The following is a 26,876-nucleotide window of genomic DNA, read 5'->3' on the forward strand; positions in this document are numbered from 1 at the left end:
GTTACTCAGGCCAGAAACCTGGAGTCACCTTGGATTCTTTCTCCAAAACTTCAGGTCTTAACTATCTATTAGCAAGTCTTGTCAGCACTACCTTCAATGTACACCCAGAATCCAACACCATCTTGCTGTCATCCTTGTGTAGAATCTCACTTGGGATTTTCTTTCTTTCTTTTCCTTTTTTTAAAAGATTTTACTTATTTACTTGACAGACAAAGATCACAAGTAGGCAGAGCGGCAGGCAGAGAGAGAGGGGAAAGCAGGCTCCCTGCTGAGCAGAGAGCTGGATGAGGGGCTTGATCCCTGAGCCGAAGGCAGAGGCTTTAACCCACTGGGCCACCCAGGCGCCCCCTTTTTCTCTTTTCTTCTTCTTCTTTTTTTTTTTTTAAGATTATTTATTTATTTATTTGACATACAGGGATCACAAGTAGGCAGAGAGGCAGGCAGAGAGAGAAGGGGAACAGGCTCATCCTGAGCAGAGAGCCTGATGCAGAGCTCGATCCCAGGACCCCAAGATCATGACCTGAGCGAAAGGCAGAGGCTTAACCCACTGAGCCACCCAGGTGCCCCTCACTTGGGATTTTCTAATAGCTTCTTGACTGTTCTCCCTGCTTTCATCCTTGATCTTCTATGGTCTATTCCTAACACAGCAGCCAAAACCAGGAATGCAAGCCCCTCTTAGACCCCACAATTTAGCCATATGGCTCCTAACTACCTCCGACCAGAGTCACAGAGCCCTTACTTATTGTTTTAACAAAACAAAACAAAACAAAAAAACCTGTAAAAATGCCTTCGGGAATAACAGAAACTTGCCTTTTGAAAGGTCTGTGGGATGCTGTTCCACCTGAGATAACAGACACAATGTGCTGTGTTTGCATGAAAAAATAGTAATAGTGTGCAGGTTAGTGATAATCACAGGATGTGGAACTTCTGCCTTTATACTCTAGAGAGGATACTGCTAATGTCTTCTGCTAAGAATGTTTTACAGTTCTGGACCCCTAAAGTGGAACAAGCGGGTCCTTGAAACAGAACAACCACCTCACTACAATCACAATGAAACCAGACAGGGACATGCCAGAAGGGAGAAGATGAACAAGAAGGGAAAGGTTACAGCTGACCTAACCCTAATCAATCAGCACGATCCAAGACCCTGAGACCCTCACTCTGAATTTCACCCTTTAAAACCCCCACCCCTGCCTGTGAGCCATAAGGGAGTCTGGGACTCTTGAGCATTAACTCCCTGTTCTCTTGGGTGGCACCACACCAGTAAATAGTCTCTCTTTCTTCCCTGCAAAAGCCTGTGTCAGTTGTTACTGGCTTGTGGCACACTGGACGCATGAACTCTTGTGTGGTTTGCTACAAAGCCACAGCAATCCTTTTTGGTTTGTTTTGGTTATGTCACTTCAATCTCTCCTTTTTATAGGACAATTTTCCTCCCTGCCCTTTTTCCTCTTTCATGCCACCAATTTCTTTGAGAAACTAGGTCATTTATCCTATAAAATGTCCCACACTTCAGGTTCGGCCAATTGTCTCAAGGTGTCTTTGCCTTGTTCACCTGATTCCTGTATTTCCTGGAAACTGATAGAAAGATTCATGTTAGGCTTGGTTGGAATCATGTTCAAATTTCTAGGCAAGAACACTTCTCACATGGTTCTGGCGACCGCCCATTACCTTGCCATCATGAGGCACATCACAGCTGGCTGCCACAGTTTTAACAATGTCAAGACGATCCGTGGCTTCAGATGTCAACCTGATCCCTCCATTTTATTTCCCCACTGTCCTCCCACTCTGTGGTTGCTGCTTAGATCCATTTTCTCATTAGGGGTAGCAAAACGGCAGTTTTCTCATTCCAGTACTCCTGTAGCTACTAACTAGAATTCTATAAAGAAGTCTACTCTCATTAACCCTCAGGTTTTGAAAGATAAAGTTTATATAGGAAAGGCAGGATAAATGCTTGATTTTTGCCTTCACTAATTTTCAAACTGAGTTAATACTCTAACAACCCCAATATGTGCCAATGAGTTCCTTCCTCTCCCCTCATTATACATGCATGAATTTTTATATATTTGATGTGCTTTCAATTCACTGCAGTCATTATTCTTCTGGATGTCCCAACTGATTTATCATTAGTCTAGGAAAGTCCTTTGGCTCCTGAGTCCTTCTGACACAGCCCATTAACCTTTGTTCATTTCCTCACTCTCCAGCAAAGTGTATCCTAGGCCAATGACGTGGGTGATATGCATATCTTGCTGCAGACCAGGAATCAGCCATTTCTCCAAAAAGCCTCTGTTACTTTTAGCCACGAAATAACAGAGCCCACGACTTGGGCACTGGGAATACTAAATGCCATATATTCTTTGCTGCTCACTCCTAACTTTGCCATAAATAAAATGAGAAATACATTTCTTAAGGTTAAAAAACATCTTAAGTTCCTACCGATATTTACATTTCCAATCTCAGATTATAGGACTTTTATTTCCTTTCTTTTATATTTGTAATCTTTTCCTTGACACTGAAAATCATGATTCCTAATGACACTGCCTTAAGTTACTTGTTTTATCTCACAATGTAGCTATAATAGTTTCAACATGACAATTCTAAACCCACCACTAACAATAAGACTACTGAATGTAGGTTTCAGATTTCCTAGTTCTTTGTGTCCTTAGAATGCATTCCACTAGGGATGAAGAGCCAAAATATTGCATTTTAAAGTTACCTGAAGTAATTATTTTCTCTGTGTAGTCATGGCTACGAGCTTAGGTTTGTTTCAGTGTGTTTTAAAATTCTGGGGATTAATTTCTCTCCTTTTTGACTTGCTTGTGTGTATTTTTTAAACCACTGAGCCACCCAGGTGCCCCTGTATTTTTTAAATTATACAAAATATTTATATGGTTCCAAAGTTAAAACTGTATAACAAAGTAAATTCACAAAAATATTTTGTTCCCTCCATCCCACTATGGGTAACCACATTTTGTTAGTTTTGGATTTATTTTTCCCATTACTTCTTTAAAATATAAGTGCACACACACAAACACACCCACACACATAAACATATACCTCCTTTCCTCCCCAAAGGCAGCACACAATGAACCAGAGGGATCCCATTAAGAAGGAGGTGTGATCGTATCATCTTCACTCAAAGCCAGCAGCTTCTCACCTCCACTGGAACAAGAACGTAAAGCCTTTATGGGCGCAGGGATCTCCTGTGTTGTTACCTCATGACCTCATCCTTCTTATTCTTTCTCATGCTCATCAACATGTCACAAGATATATCAAGTTTGTGGATGGGATGACTCACAGTATCATAAACATGACAATTTTCCCCAATCTAATGTAAAAAGTTGGTGCATTATAATAAAAATCCTAGTAGGCTTTGATGTGGAACTTTGAAAGTTGATCCCAAAATTAATGAGAAAGAGTAAAGAAGAATAGCCAAAAGAATTTGAAAAAGAACAAAAATAAAAAAGATCATCCTTTTCCATATACAAAAACTTAAGAAATAAGGGTGCCCAGCTGGCTCAGTCAGAGGAGCATGGGACTCTTGATGGTGAGTTTCAGCCCCATGTTGGGTATGGAGATTGCTTAAATAAATACCTGCCTCATTAAATCACAACTAAAACAGTGTGGTATTGGCTCAGAGAGAGCAATACAGAGCAATGGAATGCAGAGCCCAGAAAAGACCCATGAAGAAATGAGACCCTGGCTCTATAATGAAGGTAGATTAATAACCAGTATAAAAAAGATAAAGGATGGATGAATCAGCAAACAGTGCTACAGCAATTAATTACCCATATGGAAGATGACCAACTGAGACCTTTTTCACACAATTGGTAAAATTAAACCCAAGATATATTAAAGACCAAACTGATTCAAGAATAAATTAGGCTAGATTGAGATTAATAATAGATTGAGATTAATAATATCTGCATGAAAAAAAAAAAAGGATACCATAAGCAAAGCAAAAAAAAAAAAAACAAGCTGCAGACTGGAAGAAAGCTCCTGTAAAGTACAGAACACTCAAAAGATGAGTAAGCAGAGTCTACAATAATGTCCACAAATCAGTGTTCAAAAAGAAAAAGCCAAATAACCCAACAGAAAAATGATGGAGGGATGTAAACCAGCCCTTCTGTAACTCGAATGCAAACAAGCATCTGTAAAGATGCTGGGCCTCACTGGGAATCAGTGAGATAGAAGTTAAAGCGACAATGAAGTTACCACTCCACACACATCCCACTGCTGAGGAGGACCAAGTCTGACCATGCAAAGTGCTGAGGAGACTGAAAGAAAGGGGAACAGAAACATAACCACGTAAATTGGCACTGGAAAGCACGGGACAATCTGTAGTAAGGATGGAGAGATGAATACCCAATGACCCAACCATGTCACTTCTAGGAACCAGACTGCAGAATCTCTCAGACTCTTGCACAAGGATCTATGTTTAAAAATGCTCTCCACAGGGGCGCCTGGGTGGCTCAGTGGGTTAAAGCCTCTGCCTTCGGCTCAGGTCATGATCCCAGGGTCCTGGGATCGAGCCCCGCATCGGGCTCTCTGCTCAGCGGGGAGCCTGCTTCCCCCTCTCTCTCTGCCTGCCTCTCTGCCTACTTGTGATTTCTGTCTGTCAAAAAAATAAATAAAAAAAAAAAAAAAAAAAATGCTCTCCACAGCAGCGTTTGTAATTGCAAAAATGTAGAAGTAATCCGTAGTTCATCATTAGTAGTGGTAAACTACTGAACGAGATCAACTGTGCCTACCCATACAATGGCATAGCACACACAGTTAATAGGTATCTACGTCCCTACAAGGGTAAGCCTCACAAACACACTGCTGCTTCTAAAAAGGAAACTGCAAAGGAAATGTACAGGATGACATCATTCATAGATCTCCTAAAGACACGAAACCGGAACATTTCTTCTTTGTGGTTACGTATGCGCGTATTTCTACAAGTTCAAAAGACCACGAGAGAATGATGACCTTGTATCCGTGCAGGGCCCACCTCTGAGGTGGAACGGTGGCAGAAAGGGGGAAAGGTAGGGTTTGAGCCATGTCTGGGCAGGTGTGGAGCATGCTAACACCTTTTAATCTAGGTGGTGGGTACTTGGGTATCTGTTCATGTTTTTTATCAATGTCTTATATTTAGTTTTCTATGTTTTAAGTACATTTATAAAAATTTCCTGTATCTCAGGATGCTCTGCCCTGTCTAGTTCAGAGATGTTTTGAGGGTTCAAAGAAATGCCTTAAGCGGACCTTCTTGGTAAGCTGTATGGTACTTATAAGGCACTATTGCTCAAAATCCACACAATATAATTAGAGTCTTGCACAGCTTTTGGTCCACATCAGTATACTCTTGATCACTCACATTTTTCACTGGATTTGATTCTAAGTGACTCCTGGCTGTTTTATATGTTAAATCCAACTGCTAACCATGAAAACCTTCTATCACTAAAAATATTCAATCAAATCTGTAGCAAGCTTTGAAAACAACAGTCCAAAGGGAATTCTGAAAGTGTTCTAAGCTATAGTAGCACCAACAGAAGGAATTTACAGGCCCTCAGAGTGGCTCTTTGAAAGAAAGAACACTCACACAGTTGTAGTCCCCCAGGAACAGAAAATCAGTCTCACTATGTTTCCACGTTGATGGCATTTTCACATTTGTCAGTTTCCTCTCCTTCCTGAGATCACAAATCTATTAAGGACAAATCCAGCAGGATGGGTAAAAGAATGGTTCTGCAGCTGTCAGGCTGCTTGGATTTAAACCCTGGAGCTGACCTTTGCCAGGTGTCTGACTTGCATTCAAGTTATTTAACCTCCTTAGTTGCCATAATAGTAATATGGGACTTTAAAAAATAACTGAGAGGCATCTGGCTGGCCCAGTCAGAAAAGCATGCAACCCTTGAGCTCAGGGTCATGAGTTTGAGCCCCACATTGGGTGTAGAGATTACTAAAAAAAAAAAAAACCAAAAACTAAAGAAAAAAAAGAATTATGAAAACTAATTGAGATAATGCATGTAAAGCCCTTAGTCTAACACCTAGGGTTAAGTCAGACCACCACAAATGCTATTTGCCACTGCTGCTGTTCTTGTTACTGTTATTATCACTGTCAAAAAATATCTTATTTCCTTGCCTCTTATTACCTCTGAAGACCTCATGAGTTCAGAGGTCAACAACTTCTTTTCTTAAAAGTTAGATAATAACATTTTAGCCTTTGCACACCACATGGTCTCTCTGTGGGAACTATTCAACTCTGCCCTTGTAGCCTAAAAGCCGCATTGGACAATACATAAATGAACAGGTACAACCTTATCCCAATAAAATTTTATTTATAACAACAGACAGCACGCCAAATATGACCTGCGGGCCAGTCTGTGGACCCCTAGCCTAGATGATTGCATATGTGAATTGCATGTGATTTCTACATACTGCATACGTTCACATAGCCTATGCAACATGTTATCAGATTAAAAAGAGATTTACTCTTAGTATAGTAACAGACACTTCCCTTTTTTTTCATATTTCCTGTTATATTCTCTATAAATGACTTGGCAGATCCAGAATACCCAGAAGATCCCAAAAGTGACAGAAACTCAGTCTATCAAAGGTCATAAGAAAGTTTCACTACAGCATCGTCTTGGTACAGATGTTAGGCCTTTATTACTGACCAAAAGCTAGTGGCTTCCTCTAATATAAGCAAAATTATTTTTAGCAGCCAGGTTTTCTTTATTGTCTTAGTTTCTTTTCTGCCCTATTATCTTCCAACTTGCTGCAGGAAAACAGTAACAAGGAAATAAAGAATATACTGCTCTTTCTTTAATCATATTTATAACTAATTCATAAATCCCTTCCCAGCACCATGACCAACAGACACTGTGCAAACCAACTGGAATCCCATTCAGCATCTTCCTATTAGCAGCTTTTTTCCGTTGAACCCCAGCCTTCTGTGTTGCTTCTGCCCTCCACCCCCTGCCCAGCTCCCTTTGCTGCAGGGAGGGCCCAGGACAGAGGCAGCAGCATGACGGCCAGCCCTCTGCTTGGGAGTCCAACCCCACCCTCCGTGGGTGTAGGGCTTGACAACATGGACAGAATATACCAAAACCGCAGTCAGCTGCACTCACCTGCAGCTGGAGGCTCAGGGCCCTGTGCTTCACAGCTGATGCGAGCAGGGCGTGGCCCACACGCACCTGTCCCAGTTGCTGCCTCCACTGGCTCCACCACAGCCTGCCAAAGAGCAAATCAAAGATGGAACCAGTCAAAATAAGCCACCCAGAAAACAGAAGGGCAGCGAAGGACCCTCGGCTCAAGTCCCTATCGCTCTCTGTGCCAGTCATCTTGACTGACATCTGCTGGAACCACCGTTGGGGGGAAAAAAAATAGAGAAGTAGATCTAGAATAGCCAGTTAAGGGTTGGAAACTGATGGTTCCTAGGGTTCCAGCCTTAGAAACTACAGACATGCTCTATTTGGAACAGGTTTGAAAAATGTATTTATAAATTACTGCCAACATTAAAAAAAGAGGAGATTTTGCAGAATAATCTGCAAAAAACATGGCTTTTAGATTTCCAATCTTGGCTTCTTTTCTGCTTATTTTCTAATTATCTGTAGGAAAATAGTAGTGAGGAAATGAGAGTTTGCAACTTTTTTTTTTTCCCCACAGAAACACTCACTTTGCTCAGTTACTCTAACCTAGGAAAATCTTCCAGTCCTCCTAATCCGGGTGAGGCATAGCTGCATCACTCACTTCAAAATCTCAAACAATCTTTCATTACTACTTATTTTTTTAAGCATTTAGAGAATTACAAGTTCCCTGGATGCAGCCCCAGCACCCAGCATAGTACTAGGAAATTTTAAGCTCCCCAAAAATACACATTGAATAAATAAAATGATATAAAAATATCTCCCACAGGCTCTCATAGAAATGCATACTTACTAAGCATTTAAAAATATTTGCCAGGATGCCTGGATGGTTTGGTTGGTTAAGCGTGTGACTCTTGATTTCAGCTCAAGTCATGATCTCAGGATCCTGGGATCGAGCCCCCACCAAGTTGGGCTCCCTGTTCAGCGGGGAATCTGTTCCTTCCTCTCTTCTCTGCCCCTCTGCCCCAACTCATGTTCACTCTCCCTCTAATAAATATCTTTTTAAAAATTTGCCAAATAAATTTTAAATAAGGTATTTAAAATAAAGATTTTTAGGTGTACTGATGTTCTGGACACTGTGTTAAATACTTTAGATATTACCATATTTATTTCCCATGACAATCCTGAAAGACACTTACTGGTGAGCCTGTCTCACACCTGCACTGTGGAGAGGTGAAAGGACCCAATACTGCATTGACATGGATTTGACCGTGTCAGTCTAACGGTCTAAAGTCAAAGTTTCTGCACTTTTCCATACTAAATAGAGGATCTAGCTCTTTTGAGATTTTAATATGCTGCCAATGAGAACACCAAAGGACCACCGGAGGTAACGCGCAGCGGGATCAGTCCCATTGTAAAGTAGCTCATTGTTACACATGTCTGGCTCTCGAAGTCATCTAACTCATGTCCCTCCTAAGTGTGCACAGAGCTGATGAAAGGCTGGGCAGGGCAGTTAAGGGCATGGGCTCTGGCATCAGATAGATGGGTAGGTGAGCCCTATTTTGCCGAATACAGCTTATATGAGCTTGGGCAAGTTACTCAACCTTTCTGAGACTCGTATGTATCTTCATCTTCAAAAAAACAGTATTTAGTTTAGTTTACGGTGACGATTATATGAGAATTTACATTAGAAAAATTAACACACACAAACTCAACACAGGTTTAGAACACAGTGAGTACTGAGTGTTACTTCTGATTGTACAGTTGAACAAGTTGTCAATAAATACTTATGAAGCATCAATTATGTCTGAAGCACTGTTTTTAAGGTGGGTTTTTATGCTTCATGAGACAAGGCTAAAGTAAGATGATGGCTACTAATCTGTAGGGCGAAGGAGCGCACTCACCACAAAATACTCCGCTGCCTAAACTCACGGGCGGTGGTCTGCATCTGAAGTTTGGTTCTACGAAAAACCACGTAGATCAGCCACGACTTCCAGGCCTGCCGCATCTTTTGCCTTGCATCTAGATGCACCAAAAAGATTTTTAAAAAGGAGTAGGGAGAGATACATTACTCTGGGTTATGATAAAAGCTCATGGGCATTCTGTATTCATCCCTCCTTCCGAAGATCGAAATTCCTCCAGACTTCAAGTGCCCCCTGGTGGAAAAGTTCTGAAGCTCTACCAAATAAATAAGGATGCAAACACACATGAAGAATGGCTCTATGAGGGATGACATTTATAAAACAGGAAAATCAATATACTGCACTGTTCAGAAATCTTTTGTTTTAAAGCCCTTATTTTTAGAGATATGTTCTATAATAATTACAGATAAAATAATGTGAATAACAAAAAGAAGAGAAGTGAGACTGGTCTAAGTTGGTAACTGCTGAAGCTGGATGACAGGTACATGGAGGTTCATTACTCCATTTTTAAATTTTGTAGATATTTGAGATTTTACACAGTACAAAGTTAAAGGAGAAGAAGAAATCACGTCATAAAACTTACTGTTTGAAACAATAACTGTAAAGCAAGAAAAAAGAAGGTGATACCGTCTATATCTGCTTGAAAAACAGAATAATAGGGACCAGTAATCATCCTGGAGAAAAGAGACTTTACTAGATATGGGAACTGCAAAGGTCCATAGGTCTCCCTTTACAGTAAATCCCATTTTCATTATCAAAGATTTCACTAATGAAATAAATTTCTGTTCTTTTTACAACAAAAAGGAGAAAGCAAAATTATGTCAACCATTTTCAGGAGATTCTCCAAAATGTGATTAGCAGGATAAGAGCTATATTTATATTTCATAGCAATTGACAAGTCAAGTCAAAACATGGAGAACTTAACATGTAGCTTCCTCAGGCCCCTTGGGCAATGCTGTTGTGGTTTAGAATTTGGGTTCCTGAGTGAGACAAACCAGGTTTTAATATGAACTTGTCACTGAGCTCAGTAACCTCACAGAAGTTCCATATCTCCAAAATGGCACCTTCCTTAAAGGTGTATTTGCCAAGAGTAAATGAGGTCATTGATAAAAAGTGTCTCCAATAAATACAAGCTATTATTTTTCTGAGGGTGGTATTAATGTTCTCTGCCCTGAATCTGGACAATCTGAGAACCACACTTCCCTAAGGCCTGAAAGTACTTGCTACTTTTTATCTAACAGTACAAGAGTGACTGAAAACTATAGAACACTTATGAAAGAAATTGAGGAAGACACAAAGAAATGGAAAAACATTTCATGGTCATGGATTAGACCATGTTAAACTGTTTATGCTTACCAGAGCAATATATATATTCAATGCAATCCCTATCAAAATACCATCAACATTTTTCACAGAGCTGGAACAAATAATCCTAAAATTTGTAATGGAACCAGAAAGACCCTGAATAGCCAAAGTAAAGTTGAAAAAGAAAACCAATGTTGGAAGCATCACAATCCCAGACTTCAAGCTCTATTACAAAGCTGTAATCTAGCTTTGTGCTGGCACAAAAACATACATATAGATCAAAGGAACAAAACAAAGAAATAAGAAATGGATCCTCAGCTCTATGATCAACTAATCTTCAACAAAGCAGGAAAGACTATCCAATGGAAAAAACAGTCTTTTCAATAAATGGTGTTGGGAAAAATGGGCAGCCACATGTAGAAGAATGAAACCGGACCATTTTCTTACATCATACACAAAAATATACTCAAAATGGATGGAAAACCTAAACATGAGTCAGTAATCCAACAAAATCCTGGAAGAGAACACAAGCAGCAATCTCTTTGACCACGGCCGCAGCAACTTCTAGCTAGATATGTCTCCAAAGACAAGGGAAATAAAGGCAAAAATGGGCTATCAGGACTTCATCAAGATAAAAAGCGTTACCACAGCACAGGAAATAGTCAACAAAACCAAAAGACAACTTACAGAATGGGAAAAGATATTTGCATATGTTTCAGATAAAGGGTTAGTATCCAGAATCTATAAAGAACTTAACAAACTGAACACCCAAAGAACAAGTAATCCAATAAAGAAATGGGCAAAAGATAAGAACAGACATTTCTCCAAAGAAGACATACAACTGGCCAGCAGACACATGAAAAAATGCTCCACATCACTCAGCATTAGGGAATAAGTAAAAATCAAAACCACAATGAGATACCACCTCACACCAGTCAGAATGGCTAAAATTAACAAGTCAGGAAACAACAAGTGTTGGCCAGGATGTAGAGGAAGGAGAAACCTCTTATACTGCTGGTAGGAATGCAAGCTATTGCAGCCACTCTGGAAACCAGTATGGAGGTTCCTTAAAAAGTTAAAAATAGAGCTACCCTATGACCCAACAACTGCACTACTAGGTATTTATCCCAAAGATACAAATGTAGTGATCCAAAGGAGCACCTGCACCTCAATGTTAAAGCAGCAGTGTCCATAATAGCTGGAAAGAGTCCAGATGTCCATTGACAGATGAATGGCTAAAGAAAATGTGGTATATATAGGGGCGACTGGGTGGCTCAGTGGGTTAAAGCCTCTGCCTTTGGCTTGGGTCATGATCCCAGGGTCCTGGGATCGAGCCCCGCGTCGGGCTCTCTGCTCTGCAGGGAGCCTGCTTCCTCCTCACTCTCTCTCTCTGCCTGCCTCTCTGCCTGCTTGTGATCTCTGTCAAATAAATAAATAAAATCTTTTAAGAAAAAGAAGAAAATGTGGTGTGTATATATACACAATGGAATATTATTCAACCATCAAAAAATGAAATCTTGCCATTTGCAATGATGTAGATGGAACCAGAGGGTATTGTGCTAAGGAAATGAGTTAATAGAGAAAGACAATTATGATATAATTTCACTCATATGTAGAATTTAAGAAACAAAACAGAGGAACACAGAGGAAGGGGGCGTAAAACAAGACGAAATCAGAGAGGGAGACAAACTGGAAGAGACTCTTAACCATAGAAAACAATCTGAAGGTTGCTGGAGGGGAGATGAGTGGGTTGATGGGGTAAGTGGGTGATGGGCATTAAGGAGGGCATGTGATATAATGAGCACTAGGTGTTATATACAGTTGATAAATCACTGAACTCTACCTCTGAAACTAATTAATACACTGTATTAATTAACTGAATTTAAAAAATTTAAATTGAAAAAAACAGTGCAAGAATAAACTGACGCTCCCTGAGGTCAGTGGGCATGGCGTGAGACAATTGTCATACATCAGAAAGAACTCTTCTTTTTTAAAAATATTTATTTGAGAGAGAGAGAGTGCCCATGCATGCACACACACACAAGCATGGGGGGGTGGACAGTCTTAAGCAGACTCGACCCTCTCATGACCCGAGATCACAACCTGAGCCACAACGAAGAGTTGGACACTTAACAGACTGCACCACCCAGGCACCCCCAGAAAGAACTCCTTTTACCTGAAGAATTCAAATGATTTTTCTTTCTACTCCATAATATAGCTTTATTTATTATAACTGCAAATAGTAATATAAGATAGCAAAATGCCTATTCCTGAAATAAATTAAAAAAACCTTAACAAATTTAATAGAACTGAAATCATACTAAGTCTGTTCTCTCATTCCTATTGGGGTAAACTAGAAAATTAATAAAAATATTTTGAACTATTACTATAAACATAGATAGATATTACAAAGTCCCCAATATAGGACTAAACACACTTCTAGATAATCTGTGGGTCAAAAAGGAATGGAAATTAGAAAACTCCCTGCTCAGCAGGGAGTCTGATTCTCCCTCTACCTGCCACTCCCCCTAATTGTGTGCTCTCTTGCTCTCTCCCTCTTTCTCTCTCTGGCCAATAAATAAATAAAATCTTAAAAAAAAAAAAAAAAAAAAGGAAAGAAAACTTTTCTCACTGAATGAAGCAGAATTGTAAATATTAAAATCAGAGGGGTACAGTTAAAGCTGTGCTTAAAGGTAACTTAATTACAGTAAATGTTTGTGTTAGAACAAAGGAAAGGCCTCAAATCAATCTCAGCTTGCATCTTAAGAAACTAGAAAAGAAAAGAGCAAATTAAAACCAAACCTTGCAGAAGTGAGAGAATATAAAAACAGGAACAAAAATCAAGGAACTTAAAAACAGAAGATCAACAGAAAACGAATATAGAAACTGGTTATTTGACAAGGTAGATAAAACTGATAAAGCTCTAGCCACACTTATAAAAACTGAAGGCTAAAGACATAAATGGTCAATATTATGAATGAGAGGAGCTATCACTACAAATCCTGCAAACATTAACATTATAATAATGGAATAAATACTTCAAATGACTCTATACCATAAATCCAACAACATATTTAAAATGGACCAATTGGGGGCGCCTGGGTGGCTCAGTGGGTTAAAGCCTCTGCCTTCGGCTCAGGTCATGATCCCGGGGTTCTGGGATCGAGCCCCGCATTGGGCACTCTGCTCGGGGGAGAGCCTGCTTCCCTTCCTCTCTCTGCCTGCCTCTCTGCCTACTTGTGATCTCTCTGTCAAATAAATAAATAAAATCTTAAAAAAAATAAAATAAAATGGACCAATTCCGGGGTGCTTGGGTGGCTCAGTGGGTTAAGCCTCTGCCTTCAGCTTAGGTCATGATCTCAGGGTCCTGGGATCAAGCACTGCATTGGGCTCTCTGCTCAGCAGGGAGCCTGCTTCCCCCCACTCTCTGTCTGCCTTTCTGCCTACTTGTGATTTCTGTCTGTCAAATAAATAAATAAAAATCTTTTTAAAAAATGAAATAAAATAAAATAGAATGGACCAATTCCTTGAAAAACAAATTACCAAAACTCATTCAAGAAAGAACAGGTAACCTAAACAATCTTACATCTACTCAAAAACTTGAATTCAAAGTTCAAACTTCAACAAAAGAAAACTCCAGACCCAGATGAATTCACTAGAGAATTTTACCAAATATTTAAGAAAGAAATACTATGAATTCTACAAATCCTTTTTAGAAAATAGAAGACAATGAAACACTCCCTAACTCATTCTATGAAGCCAGTATTACCCCAAACCAAAATCAGACAAAGACATTATAACAAGAGAAAAGTACAGGCCAATATCCTCAAGAACACAGATGTAAAAATCCTAAACAAAAAGTTAGCAAATTGAACCTAGCAATATATGAAGAATGGCATTAATCTGAGGAATATAAGGCTGGTTCAAAATCTGAAAATTGCTCTGTTTCACCATATTAATGGACTAAAAAGGAAGAGCAGTGAATCATCTCAATAGATACTGGAAAAAATCATTTGACAAAATTTAATGCCTCTTACTTATAAAAATACTCAGAAAACCAGGAATAGAACATAACCTGACAAAGGACATCTATACAAAACATACAGCTAACAACATATTTAATGATTAAACACTGAATGCTTTTCCTTTAAGATCAGGAACAAGGCAAGGATGTCAATTCTGACCACTCCTACTCTATTAGAAGCTCTAGCCAATGTAATAAAAATAATCTGCAAAGGAAGGAAAAAACTATCTCTGTTCATATATCACTTAACTATCTGCACAGAAAATCCCACAGCGTGAGTTAAGTGTCTACCTTTGGCTCAGGTCATGATCCCAAGGTCCTACAGGGAGTCTCCCTCTGTCCTTCTCCCAGCCTGTGCTTTCTTGTGCTCACTCTCCTCAAATAAATAAATAAAATCTTTTTTAAAAAATCCCATGGACAGGTGCTGGGGCTCAGGTCACGATCTCAGGGTTTTGGGACTGAGTCCCACATGGGGCTCTCTGCTCAGCAGGGAGCCTGCTTCCCTCCCTTTCTCTCTCTGCCTGCCTCTCTGCCTACTTGTGATCTCTGTCAAATAAATAAATAAAATCCTTAAAAAAAAATGTTAATACTAAGTGCTGGTAAGATGCAAAATAAGTAGAACTCTCATAAATTGCTGGTAGGAATGCAAAATGGTACAATCAGTACCATTTGGGAAACAGTTTGGCAGCTTCTTATAAAGTTAAATATACACCTACTGTAAGATCCCAGCAATCTTACACTAATCACACTAGATAATTATGCCTAGATAATCTACCCAAGAAAAGTATTCACATATGAAACTATACACAAATATTTATGATTTATAATTCATAGTTGTCTAAAATGGAAACAACTCAGATGTCCTTCAATCAGGGAATGGATAAACAAACTGTCATACACACCTACTATGCAGTATACAGAATACTACTCAGCAATATAAAGGAACTAACTACTGAAACATGCAACAACTCAGATGAATATCCAATGCATTATGCTAAGTTGAAAGAAAGCAGCGTCAAAATACTACCTACTAAATGCTTCCCTTTATAGGGCCTTCTAGAAAAGGAAAGTCTATGGTGATAACTGATCAGTGGTTGCCAGGAATCAAGTGAGGAGGGAAGGTGTCACAGAAGGTTAGCACAAGGTCAGGAGTAATGGAATTTTCTGTCACTTGATTGTGGCGGTGGCTACACAGCTATGCATTCCTCAAAACTCAAAGAACTGCATACCAAAAAGAGTGATTCTTACTTTGAATAAATTCAGAAGGACACAACACAACATAAGCAACTTACCAGCTAAATACTGAAACAATGCACCTACCTCAGGAACAGCTTCTCACATTTTGGGAAAATAGACAAGGGAAGGAAGAACCCATGGGAGAGAAGGGAACACTACATGGGGAAGATGATACTTGAAATGGGCCCGCTGGAAGAACTGCAGGGGCAAACACGGAAAGGTATCAAAGTACGTATCCAGTGTGGCAAGGGCATATGGTGTATGGAAGGTATAGAAGAGAAAAGGTGAATACCTTGTATGCTATACCAAGGAGTGCTGACTTTATTAGCAAAGAGGAGCCAAACGAACTTATATGCCCAGGAGTGACATGATCTTACCTATATCTTACCACTATTATAGCCATGTGGACAATGAGAAGGGGAAGAAAATAAATGCAGAGAGATGAAGGAAGAGGAACTTATAAAACCTTGGGGGAAAGGAGAGGATGAATCGGACAGTAGTGAAGAAAAGATGAATGCAAGTGACGTGTCGGAGAGCCATATTATAAACACAGATAAATGAATGACATGAGGCATGAGGAATGGATAGGCCATGCCTCAGTAAGGTTTCTCCCTTAGCTAGGAAAAGTAGGAGGAAAAGCAGATCTAAATGTGGGGCAGTTAAGTTTTATTTGTAACTTGCTGAGTTTGAGGTGGCTGCAAAGCATTCACGTGAAATGGGTATGAGACAACTGCTAATGCAGGCGAAACCATCATTCTGAAACTCAGTGTCTTTTTCTCTTAGACTCCCAATATGGGTCTCTGGACTCAACTCACAGAGGAACCAGATACTGACCAGAGCTAAACTGGCCACAAGATCACTAAAGGGCAACCTGGACAAACAAGACTACAAGTGAGCACTACAACTTGACACATGATAGCTAGACAGACGACCCCCCCAGGTGCTGTGGGAGGGCAAGAAGAGCCACTTCACAGAAATCATGCTTAAATGAGTTGTAGGTGCCAAAGACATGCCATATGGAGAAAACCAGAGGGATGTGACCGTACAGGAGTTCTTGCTCAGAGATCAAGTTCTTGCTCAGAGGTAATTTACTTGTCTTCCCCAAGAGCTTCTTTAAAAGTAAATGTGGGCTCTCCAGAAACTAGGAAAAAGAAAGGGGCCTTCCTCAACTTGATAAAGAATATCTACAAAAAACCTTTATCATACTTAATGACAAGAAACTCAAAATTTTCCCACTAAGATCAGGTACAAGGCCGAAATGACCCCTCTCAACTACCTTTCTTTTTTTCAAAGATTTATTTTACTTATTTTAGAGAAAGAGAGAGAAAGAGAGAGGCGGGGTGGGGGGTTGGGGGAGGTAAAGGCACAGATGGAGAGGAAGAGAGAAACACAAGCAGACTCTGTGCTGAGTGCACACTGGTAGACAGTTCGGCAGTTTCTTACAATACTAAACGTACTCTTATCATATGATCCAGCAATTGCAATCCTTGGTATTTATCCAAAGGAGATGAAAACTTATGTCCATACAAAAACCTGCACATGGGAAGTTTTATTTGTAACTGCAAAAATTTAGAAGCAACCAAGATGTCCTTCTCAGAAATGGATAAAGAATTTGTGGTACATCCAGACAAGGGAATATTATTCAGCACTAAAAAGAAATGAACTATCAAACCATAAAAGATACGGAGGAACCTTAAGTGCAATTACTAAGCAAAAGAAGCCAATCTGAAAGGGCTATATACTATATGATTTCAATCATATGACATTCCAGAAAAGGTAAAACTATGAAGACAGTAAAAAGTTGCTGGGCACAGGGAAGATGGGTGCTTGGATGGGCACCTAGATGGTATGTCGGATGATCATCCAACTCTAGGTTTTGGCTCAGGCCATGATCTCGGGGTTGTGGGATCGAGCCCCACACTGGGCTCCATGCTTTGCATGGAGTCTGCTTGAGATTCTCTCTCCCTCTTCTTCTGCCCCTCCCATTCATGCTCTCTCTCTCAAATAAATCAATCTTTTTTTTCTTTTTAAGATTTTATTTTTATTTATTTGAAACAGAGAGAGAGAGATCACAAGTATGCAGAGAGGCAGAGGCAGGCATAGAGGAGAAAGCAGGCTCCCCGCTGAGCAGAGAGCCCGATACGGGCCTCGATCCCACGACCCTGAGATCATGACCTGAGCTGAAGGCAGAGGCTTAACCCACTGAGCCACCCAGGCGCCCAAATAAATAAATCTTTAAAAAAAAGGGCGCCTGGGTGGCTCAGTGGGTTAAGCCGCTGCCTTCGGCTCAGGTCATGATCTCAGGGTCCTGGGATCGAGTCCCGCATCGGGCTCTCTGCTCAGCAGGGAGCCTGCTTCCTTCTCTCTCTCTCTGTCTGCCTCTCAGTCAAATAAATAAATAAAATCTTTAAAAAAAAAAAAAAAGTTGCCAAGGGGAGGAGATGAGCTAAACAGGTAGAGCACAGAAGATTTTTAGAGCACTGAAAATACTCTGCATGATACCATAATGATCAATACATGTGTATAAAAGGGACAACACTGGGGTGCCTGGGTGGCTCAGTGGGTTAAGGCTCTGCCTTCAGCTCAGGTCATGACCCCTGGGTCCTGGAATCGAGCCCCGCATCGGGCTCTCTGCTCGGCAGGGAGCCTGCCGCCTCCTCTCTCTCTGCCTGCCTCTCTGCCTACCTGTGATCTCTGTCAAATAAATAAATAAAATCTTTTTTTTTAAAAAGGGGGGGGGGCAACACTAAGAGTGAGCCCTAGTATAAACTATGGACTTTGAGTAATTGTGATGTGTTGATGTGGGTTCACTGTAACAAACATACCACTTGGTGAGTGATGTTGATAGTGGGAGAGACTAGGAATGTTTGGCGGAAGAGGTATATGGGTAATCACTCTATCTGCCCCTTAATTTTGTGCTATGAACTAAGTAAAACTGCTCTCAAAAACTTAAGTCTTCATATAAGAAAATCATATAAATGAAGGCATTTTCTTTAAACATGTACTTCCTTTTCTCACCATGATTCTTAGCTCTAATGTACTTGATCCTCATCTCATGCTGCTGATGCACGTAGGTCCTCCAGGTCTGGAACATCAGGTTGTACAAGTAATATCTGAGGAGGGGGAAAAAAAAAGTAAAACATTTTAAAAAATGTTTATTTATTTATTTGTTTATTTATTTTATAATCTCTATATCCAATATGGGGCATGAACTCACAACCCTGAGATCAAGAGTCGCATCCTCCACACACTGAGCTACTCAGGTGCCCCAAGTGGCATTTCTTTAAACCAAAAAAACTCTTGGGACGCCTGGGTGGCTTAGTTGGTTCAGCTGCTACCTTCAGCTCAGGTCATGATCCCAGGGTTCTGGGATCAAATCCCACATTGGGCTCCTTGCTCAGTGGGGAACCCTGCTTCTCTCTCTGCCTCTAGCCTGCTTGTGCTCTCTGTCTGACAAATAAATAAATAAATACGATCTTTAAAACAAACAAACAAAACTCCTAATTCAATAATCCCAGTCCATTCTGTACTCAGAAAGTAACACGGATACTTCTAATACAAAAAAGCCGTATCTATATCTTTTTAACTTTTTTAGAAGATTTTATTTATTTGACAGACAGAGATCACAAGTAGGCAGAGAGGAAGGCGGGGGGCGGGGGAAGCAGGCTCCCCAAGGAGCAGAGAGCCCTATGCAGGGCTCGATTCTAGAACCCTGAGATCATGACCCGAGCTGAAGGCAGAGGCTTAACCCACTGAGCCACCCAGGCATCCCACATATCTGTATCTTAAGTTAAAATTTTATTTCCCATAGTCACAGTGAAACTTATTCTCCTTGATGGAGAGTCGTTCTTCTCACCTTACAGTATCAGTAAGGAAAAACAGACTTTGAATTATATGTGAATAACTTCACATTCTTCTTACCTTACTTAAAGTATCACTAAGAGGGGCGCCTGGGTGGCTCAGTGGGTTAAGCTGCTGCCTTCGGCTCAGGTCATGATCTCGGGGTCCTGGGATTGAGTCCCGCATCGTGGGGGTCTCTGCTCAGCAGGGAGCCTACTTCCCTCTCTCTCTATCTCTCTCTCTTTGTCTGCCTCTCCATCTACTTGTGATCTCTCTCTGTCAAATAAATAAATAAAATCTTTAAAAAAAACAATTATCACTAAGAAAAAAAAATAGTCTTTGAGTTATATGAGAATAACTTCATCTTCAGCATCACAAAGCTGTGACATTTGGAGTGACAGTCATGCCTTTATCACCGTAATCATCCACATTATTAATATAAAACATTACCTCTCTTCTGCACTAAACATGGTCAATGACACTCGTCCTTTGTCTTTTCCTTCTCAATACATACACTATACACATTAAGACTGTCAGTCCCTCCGTATTTTCTATCCCATTTCCTAAGAATTGATTTCTTTTTTCTTAAGATTTTACTTATTTATTTGAGACCAGCACAGCAAGAGAGCGAACTCATGCAAGGGGAGTGGGAGAGGGAGAAGCAGGCTTCCCACTGAGCAGGAAGCCTGATCCAGGCCTCAATCCCAGGACTCTGGGATCATGACTTAAGCCAAAGGCAGTTGCCCCGTAAGACTTGATTTCGTACTCTACAAGCTTATTAGAATGATTCAACATTGTCTTTATTTTATCTGAAATATTCACAAATCAGAAACCCTGACCCAAAGAACCTAAATAAAGAAGTGATTATGAGAGTAAGTACTATTTTTAAAAGATGCAATGTGTAAGATACATTAATTTTTATTGCATAAAAAAGGTATAAAATGTGTATTTGACAGAATTCTAATTTTTACTTTTTCCTCTACTTATCCCTGGGAGTACCAATGTCAAGATTTAGTTTTTTCTTTCTATTTCTACTTTCTTAATGTCCCACACCAGACACATATTTTCTCCTATAATCAATAAAATTTAAAAGAACCTATTATTTTAAAAACATGGGAACACTCTCAGAATTAGAAATTATACGTGAGAGTCAGAGAGAAAACCCTATTCAAATCATTAACAAGAGCAACACATAATGGCTACTTAAAGAGGTATTTCTGTGTGTGTGTGCCCACATGCACATGTGCTTGGGTTTAATTTAGGACTTTGATCTTATTCTAAAAAGAGTTTGAAGAAAAACAGAAATAGGATTCAAAACGTTTCTCCAACCAATGCGATCCATTACATTAACAGAATGAAAAAAAAAGAATCATAGGGTAACCTCAACAGACACAGAAAAAGCATTTGACAAAACTCAATAACCATTAATGATAAATATATTTAACAAATTATGGATAGACCAGACATATCTCAATATAATAAAGGCCATATATGACAAGCCCACAGCTAACATCATACTCAAAGGAGAAAGGATGAGAGTTTTTCTTCTAAGATAAGGAACAAGACAAAAGTGTCCTCTCTCTCCACTCCTATTCAACATAGTATTTGAAGTTTCAGTCAAAGCAATCAGGAAAGAAAAACAAATAAAAGGCATCAGAATTGGAAAGGAGGAAGTGAAATTATCTCTATTTGTAGATGACATGATTTTAATATACAGAAAACCCTAAAGACTCAGACCTAAAACTATTTAGTAAAAAATTCAGTAAACTTGGCAGGATAAAGTATTAACACACAGAAATCAGTATCATTTCCATACATGAACAGTGAACTATCTGACAAATCAATTCCATTTATAATAACATCAAAAACAATAAAGTACTCTGTAATATATTTAACCAAGGAGGTGAAAAATCTCTATTCTGAAAACTATACAACACTGACGAAAGAAATCAAAGACACAAATAAATGGAAAGGTATCCCATACTTATGGATAGGAAGAATTAATATTATTAAAATGTTATTAAATTATGTAATTTAATTACATAATTGTTATTATTAAAATTATTAAAATGATACTACCAAAATCCATCTATAGATTCAATGTAAATCCTATCAAATTCCAGTAACATTTTCTACAAAAGTAGAACAATCCAAAAATTTCCATGGACCCACAAAAGACCCAAAATATCCAAAGCAATTCTGAGAAAGAAGAACAAAGCAGGAAGCATCACAATTCCTGATTTAAAGCTGTACTATAAAGCTACAAAATCAAAGCAGTATGGTACTGGCATAAAAACAAACCAATGGAACAGAATCAAAAGCCCAGAAATAAACCCAAGTATAAATGGTCAACTAATATTTGACAAAGGAGCAAAGACTACTCAATGGAAAAATGATAATCTTTTCGAAAAATGGTGCTGTGAAAATTCAATATGCACATATAAAAGAATGATACTAGACCCCATCTTAAACCACTCATAAAAATTAACTCACAGGGGATTAAAGACTTAAATATAACCTGAAACCATGAAATCCCTAAAAGAAAATACAGGAAAAAAGCTCCTTCACATGGGTCTTAGCAATGATTTTTTTTTATATGACACCCAAAGCACAAACAATGAAATCGAACATAAACAAATGGGATTCCACCAAACCAAAAAAACTTCTGCACAGCAAAACAAATTAACAAAGTGAATAAGATAACCTATGGAATGGGGAAAAAATATTTGCAAACCATAAGATTTTTTTTTTTTAAAGATTTTATTTATTTGACAGAGAGAGATCACAAGTAGGCAGAGAGGCAGGCAGAGAGAGAAAGAAGAGGAAGCAGGCTCCCTGCTGAGCAGAGAGCCCGATGCGAGACTCGATCCCAGGACCCTGAGATCATGACCTGAGCCGAAGGCAGCAGCTTAACCCACTGAGCCACCCAGGCACCCCAAACCATAAGATTTGATAAAGGATTAATATCCAAAATATATAAAGAACTCATACAACTTGAGAGCAAAAAACCCCCCAAATACTCCAATGAAAAAATAGGCAAAGAGGGGCACCTGGGTGGCTCATTGGGTTAAAGCCTCTGCCTTTGGCTCAGGTCATGATCCCAGGGTCCTGGGATCGGGTCCTGCATCGGCTCTCTGCTCAGCAGAGAGCCTGATTCCCTCTCTCTCTGCCTGCCTCTCTGCCTACTTGTGATCTCTGTCTGTCAAATAAATAAATAAAGTCTTTTAAAAAATAGGCAAAGAAACTCAATATAGACATTTTTCCAAACAGGATATGTGAAAGGCCAACAGGTTCATGAAAAGATGCTCAACATCACCCTTCATAGGGGAAATGCAAATCAAAACCACAAGGAGCTATCACCTCGTACTTGTTAGAACGAACCATCACCTCACACCTCACAGCTGTCACATCATCAAAAAGACAAGAGATAACAAATGCTGGCATGAATGCAGAGAAAAGGGAGCCTTGTGCACTGTTGGTGGGACTGTAAATTGCTGTAGCTACTATGGAAAACAGTATGGAGGATCCACAAAAATTAAAAGTATAACTACCAAGTCTGTAAACCTAGCGATTCACAGACCTGTACCCCTGTGGCTAATAATACATTATATGTCAATCAAAAATTAAAAAAAGAAGTATTGATTTAAAAGCAGAACTACCATATGATCTGGCAATTTCACTTCTGGGAATATATTTGATATAAATGAAGACACTAACTTGAAAAGGTATTTGTACTCCCATGTTCACAGCAGCATTATTTACAGCCAAGACATGGAAACAACATAAGTACCTAAGTGTCCACAGATGGGTGAATGGATGCAGTTGTGATATATATATATATATATATATATATATATATATATATATATATATCTATCACAATGGAACAGAATCAAAAACATGAAACCATGAAATCCCTAAAAGAAAATACAGGAAAAAAGCTCCTTCACATGGGTCTTAGCAATGATTTTTTTTTATATGACACCCAAAGCACAAACAATGAAATCGAACATAAACAAATGGGATTCCACCAAACCAAAAAAATTTCTGCACAGCAAAACAAATTAACAAAGTGAATAAGATAACCTATGGAACGGGGAAAAAATATTTGCAAACCATAAGATTTTTTTTTTTTTTAAAGATTTTATTTATTTGACAGAGAGAGATCACAAGTAGGCAGAGAGGCAGGCATTGTATGTATATATACATACAATGAAATAAAAAGCAAAGAAATCCTGCCATTTTTGACAACATGGATGAACCCTGAAGGCATGATACTGAATGACTAAGTCAGATAAAGACAAATACTCTATGATCTCACTTACATGTGGAGTCTAAAAGCAAACACAAAAAACTTATAGAAAAAGATCATATTTGTAGTACCACAGGCAGGGGTGGGAGAGGGAACTGGAGGAAAGTGGTCAAAGGCATAAACTTCTTATTATAAAATAGAGAAGTACTGGAGATGAAATGTACAACATGATGCCTATAGTTACCACTGCTGTATAATATGTATGAAAGTTGTTAAGAGAATAACTCCTGGGATGCCTGGGTGGCTCAGCTGGTTGGGTGTCTGCGTTTGGCTCGGGTCATGGTCCCAGGGTCCTGGGATTGGGCCCTACGTTGGGCTCAGGCCCCACGTTCGGCTCTCTGCTCGGCAGGGAGACTGCTTCTCTCTCTCCCTCTGCTCTTCTACCTGCTTGTGCTCACTCTCATTCTCTCTCCCTCTCTCTCTCTCTCCAATAAATAAATAAATAATATTTTTAAAATAAATAATAAACCCTAAGACTTTCTATTATAACTAAAAAAGTTTTTTTTTTTTTAAGATTTTATTTATTTATTTGACAGACAGAGATCACAAGTAGGCAGAGAGGCAGGCAGAGAGGAGGAAGCAGGCACCCCGCAGAGCAGAGAGCCCGATGTGGGGCTCGATCCCAGGACCCTGAGATCATGACCTGAGCCGAAGGCAGCGGCTTAACCCACTGGGCCACCCAGGCGCCCCTATAACTAAAAAAGTTTTATAAAAAAAACCTGTATTTATTTATTTGAGAGAGAGAGAGAAAAAACGAATGGGGGCAGGGGCAGAGGGAGAAGGACAAACAGACTTCCTGCTGAACAGGGAGCCCAGTGCAAGTGGGATCCCATAACCCTGAGATCATGACCTGAGCTAAAGTCAGATGCCTAACAGAATGAGCCACCCAGCTCTTTTCTTTTTTTCCCATTTCTTTTTATTGTGTCTGTATGAGATGATGGATGTTAATTAAACTTACTCTGGTAATCATTGCATAAGTGAAACCTTTACACTATACATCTAAAACTCATACAGTGATAATATGTCAATTATATGTTATAATACTGGGGGCAAAAATTTTTTTCCTCTTGGGGAAATCGGCTGAGTGTCCGACTCTTGACTTTGACTCAGATCATGGGATCGGGTCCTATGTCAGGCTCCCTGCTCAATGGGGAATCTGCCTGAGATTCTCTCCCCCCCTCTCTCTGCTCACACTTTTTCTCTCTCTCTCAAATAAATAAGTGAATCTTTGGAAAACAAACATCAAAAACCTCTCACCTTTTTTTTTTTTTTTTTTTTTTTTAGATTTTATTTATTTATTAGACAGAGATCACAAGTAGGCAGAGAGGCAGGCAGAGAGAGAGGAGGAAGCAGGCTCCCTGCTGAGCAGAGAGCCCGATGCGGGGCTTGATCCCAGGACCTGGGATCACGACCCAAGGCAAAGGGAGAAAAACCTCTCACCTTTTGACCAGAAACATGCTAACAATTAGCTACTTAATAATGTGTATCAATAAAATTTCATATAACATGAAACCTGACCTGTAGTGACAGTCTGCTCGAACACAGAGTTTCCACTCTCGCTGGAAAACCCACCACTCTTCTTTCCATTCTTCAAAGGCCTTCCGAAGTATTCTTTGCTCATAGTAAAACCTTCAGCAATAAACGAAAATCAGAGATCCATGATTATGATATTTATTTCCAAATTAGTTTCATATTGCCTTTAGCATAGAAAAGTGTGGCTCATTATTTGACAACACCAGAATAGAATAAAAACACATTTTTTAGACCAAAATCTTTGAACTATTTAAATCAGAAAGAAAACTAAAAAATGTTATACTCCAGATCTTACCAATTAGAGAGGTTAAAGTAAAATAAAAATCTGACTTTCTGAGTTTCCAAGTTAAGAATTATTCTCCAGTTTTTGTTTTCCTTCATCAGACTAAAAAATATTTTTTATTAGTAAAAAGCTGTAGCTACACTTCCCATTTACATATACAGGAGATTAAAAATTATAAGCAAATGCCTAATGGTATCCCTAGTACTTACAGGAACACAGCATATTAGTTTAACTGAAAGTTAGCCAGAGGAGTTATAAAAACAGCCAAAGAGAGGCAGAGGAAATAAAGGGGCAAAAGTTGATTAGAAAGAAAGTAAGAGCAATGGCACACTGCGTTGATGCTAACAGGCACTATGAGGTGACTGAGAACTCAAGAACTCTGTGCCTGTTGGTCACTTTGAATTTCTATTCACAGTTCTGCAGAACTTGTGTCCTTTAACTAACGTGTCCTTCTTCCTCACTACTCATGGCTTCTTCTAGCTAGCAAAAACAGGGAAATTCACTTCACTATTGTTCGTGATAAAAATTAAAAAAAAAAATTATAAGAAATACCCCTCAACGTGGGGTAGGTTAAATTCAATCAATGCCATTCTAGTCATTTTTTAATGAAGTAGAGCTAAGTACAACTGAAATGGAGAGATGTTCCAGGAAAGGTGTTAGGTGAAAAGATAAAGCTAGCTCATAAAGTATGTATGACACCATTTTTATAAAAATTAATTTTTTTACTTCCAGTACCCATATGTTGGAATTAATACATACTAAATTTACATATATCTACAGAAAAATATAATGTATGCACACATATTTGCATACATACATAAAACATCTATGTGTACATGCATGCATTGTGTATACATATATAAATGATTATATCATACATATTAAAAGCCTGAAAAGGTTTCCAGTATACCGAACTATTACCAGTGTTTATCTCTCAGGGAGAGATTGATTACAGGAGACTGCTGTTTCCTATTACACATGTCTATATTTGAAAATTTTTAAAACAACAACTCTGTTCATGATTTAGATAAAAAAAAATTTTTTTAAAGATTTTATATGTTAGAGAGAGAGAGAGCGTACGACCACAGGCAGACAGACTGGTAGGCAGAGGGAGAAGCAGGCTCCCCGCGGAGCAAGAAGTCCGATGTGGGACTCGATCCCAGGACGCTGGGATCATGACTGGAGCCGAAGGCAGCAGCTTAACCAACTGAGCCACCCAGATGTCCCTGATTTAGAAAAATTTTAATGGAAACGAACCACTTGCATTTGTTTATGTACTTCCTTCTATCAACTACTACTGTCCACCTACCTCCCTCCTTCCCCAAACCTTATAAAATAACAGCCCATATATTTTGAG

General features: G+C 39.3%; 1 protein-coding gene across 1 annotated transcript in view; it reads right to left on the bottom strand.

The window, feature by feature from the left end:
- SFI1 (SFI1 centrin binding protein) overlaps window positions 1-26,876 on the bottom strand; it is an 88,979-nt gene that overhangs the window by 40,755 nt on the left and 21,348 nt on the right. The window contains 4 exon segments of the mRNA XM_082697846.1: window positions 7,107-7,209; window positions 8,969-9,086; window positions 18,570-18,664; window positions 25,222-25,332. Of these exon segments, the coding sequence (XP_082553972.1) occupies window positions 7,107-7,209; window positions 8,969-9,086; window positions 18,570-18,664; window positions 25,222-25,332 (427 nt within the window).

The sequence above is a fragment of the Mustela nivalis genome (assembly GCF_964662115.1).
Source record: "Mustela nivalis genome assembly, chromosome: 14".
NCBI classification, from domain to species: domain Eukaryota; kingdom Metazoa; phylum Chordata; class Mammalia; order Carnivora; family Mustelidae; genus Mustela; species Mustela nivalis.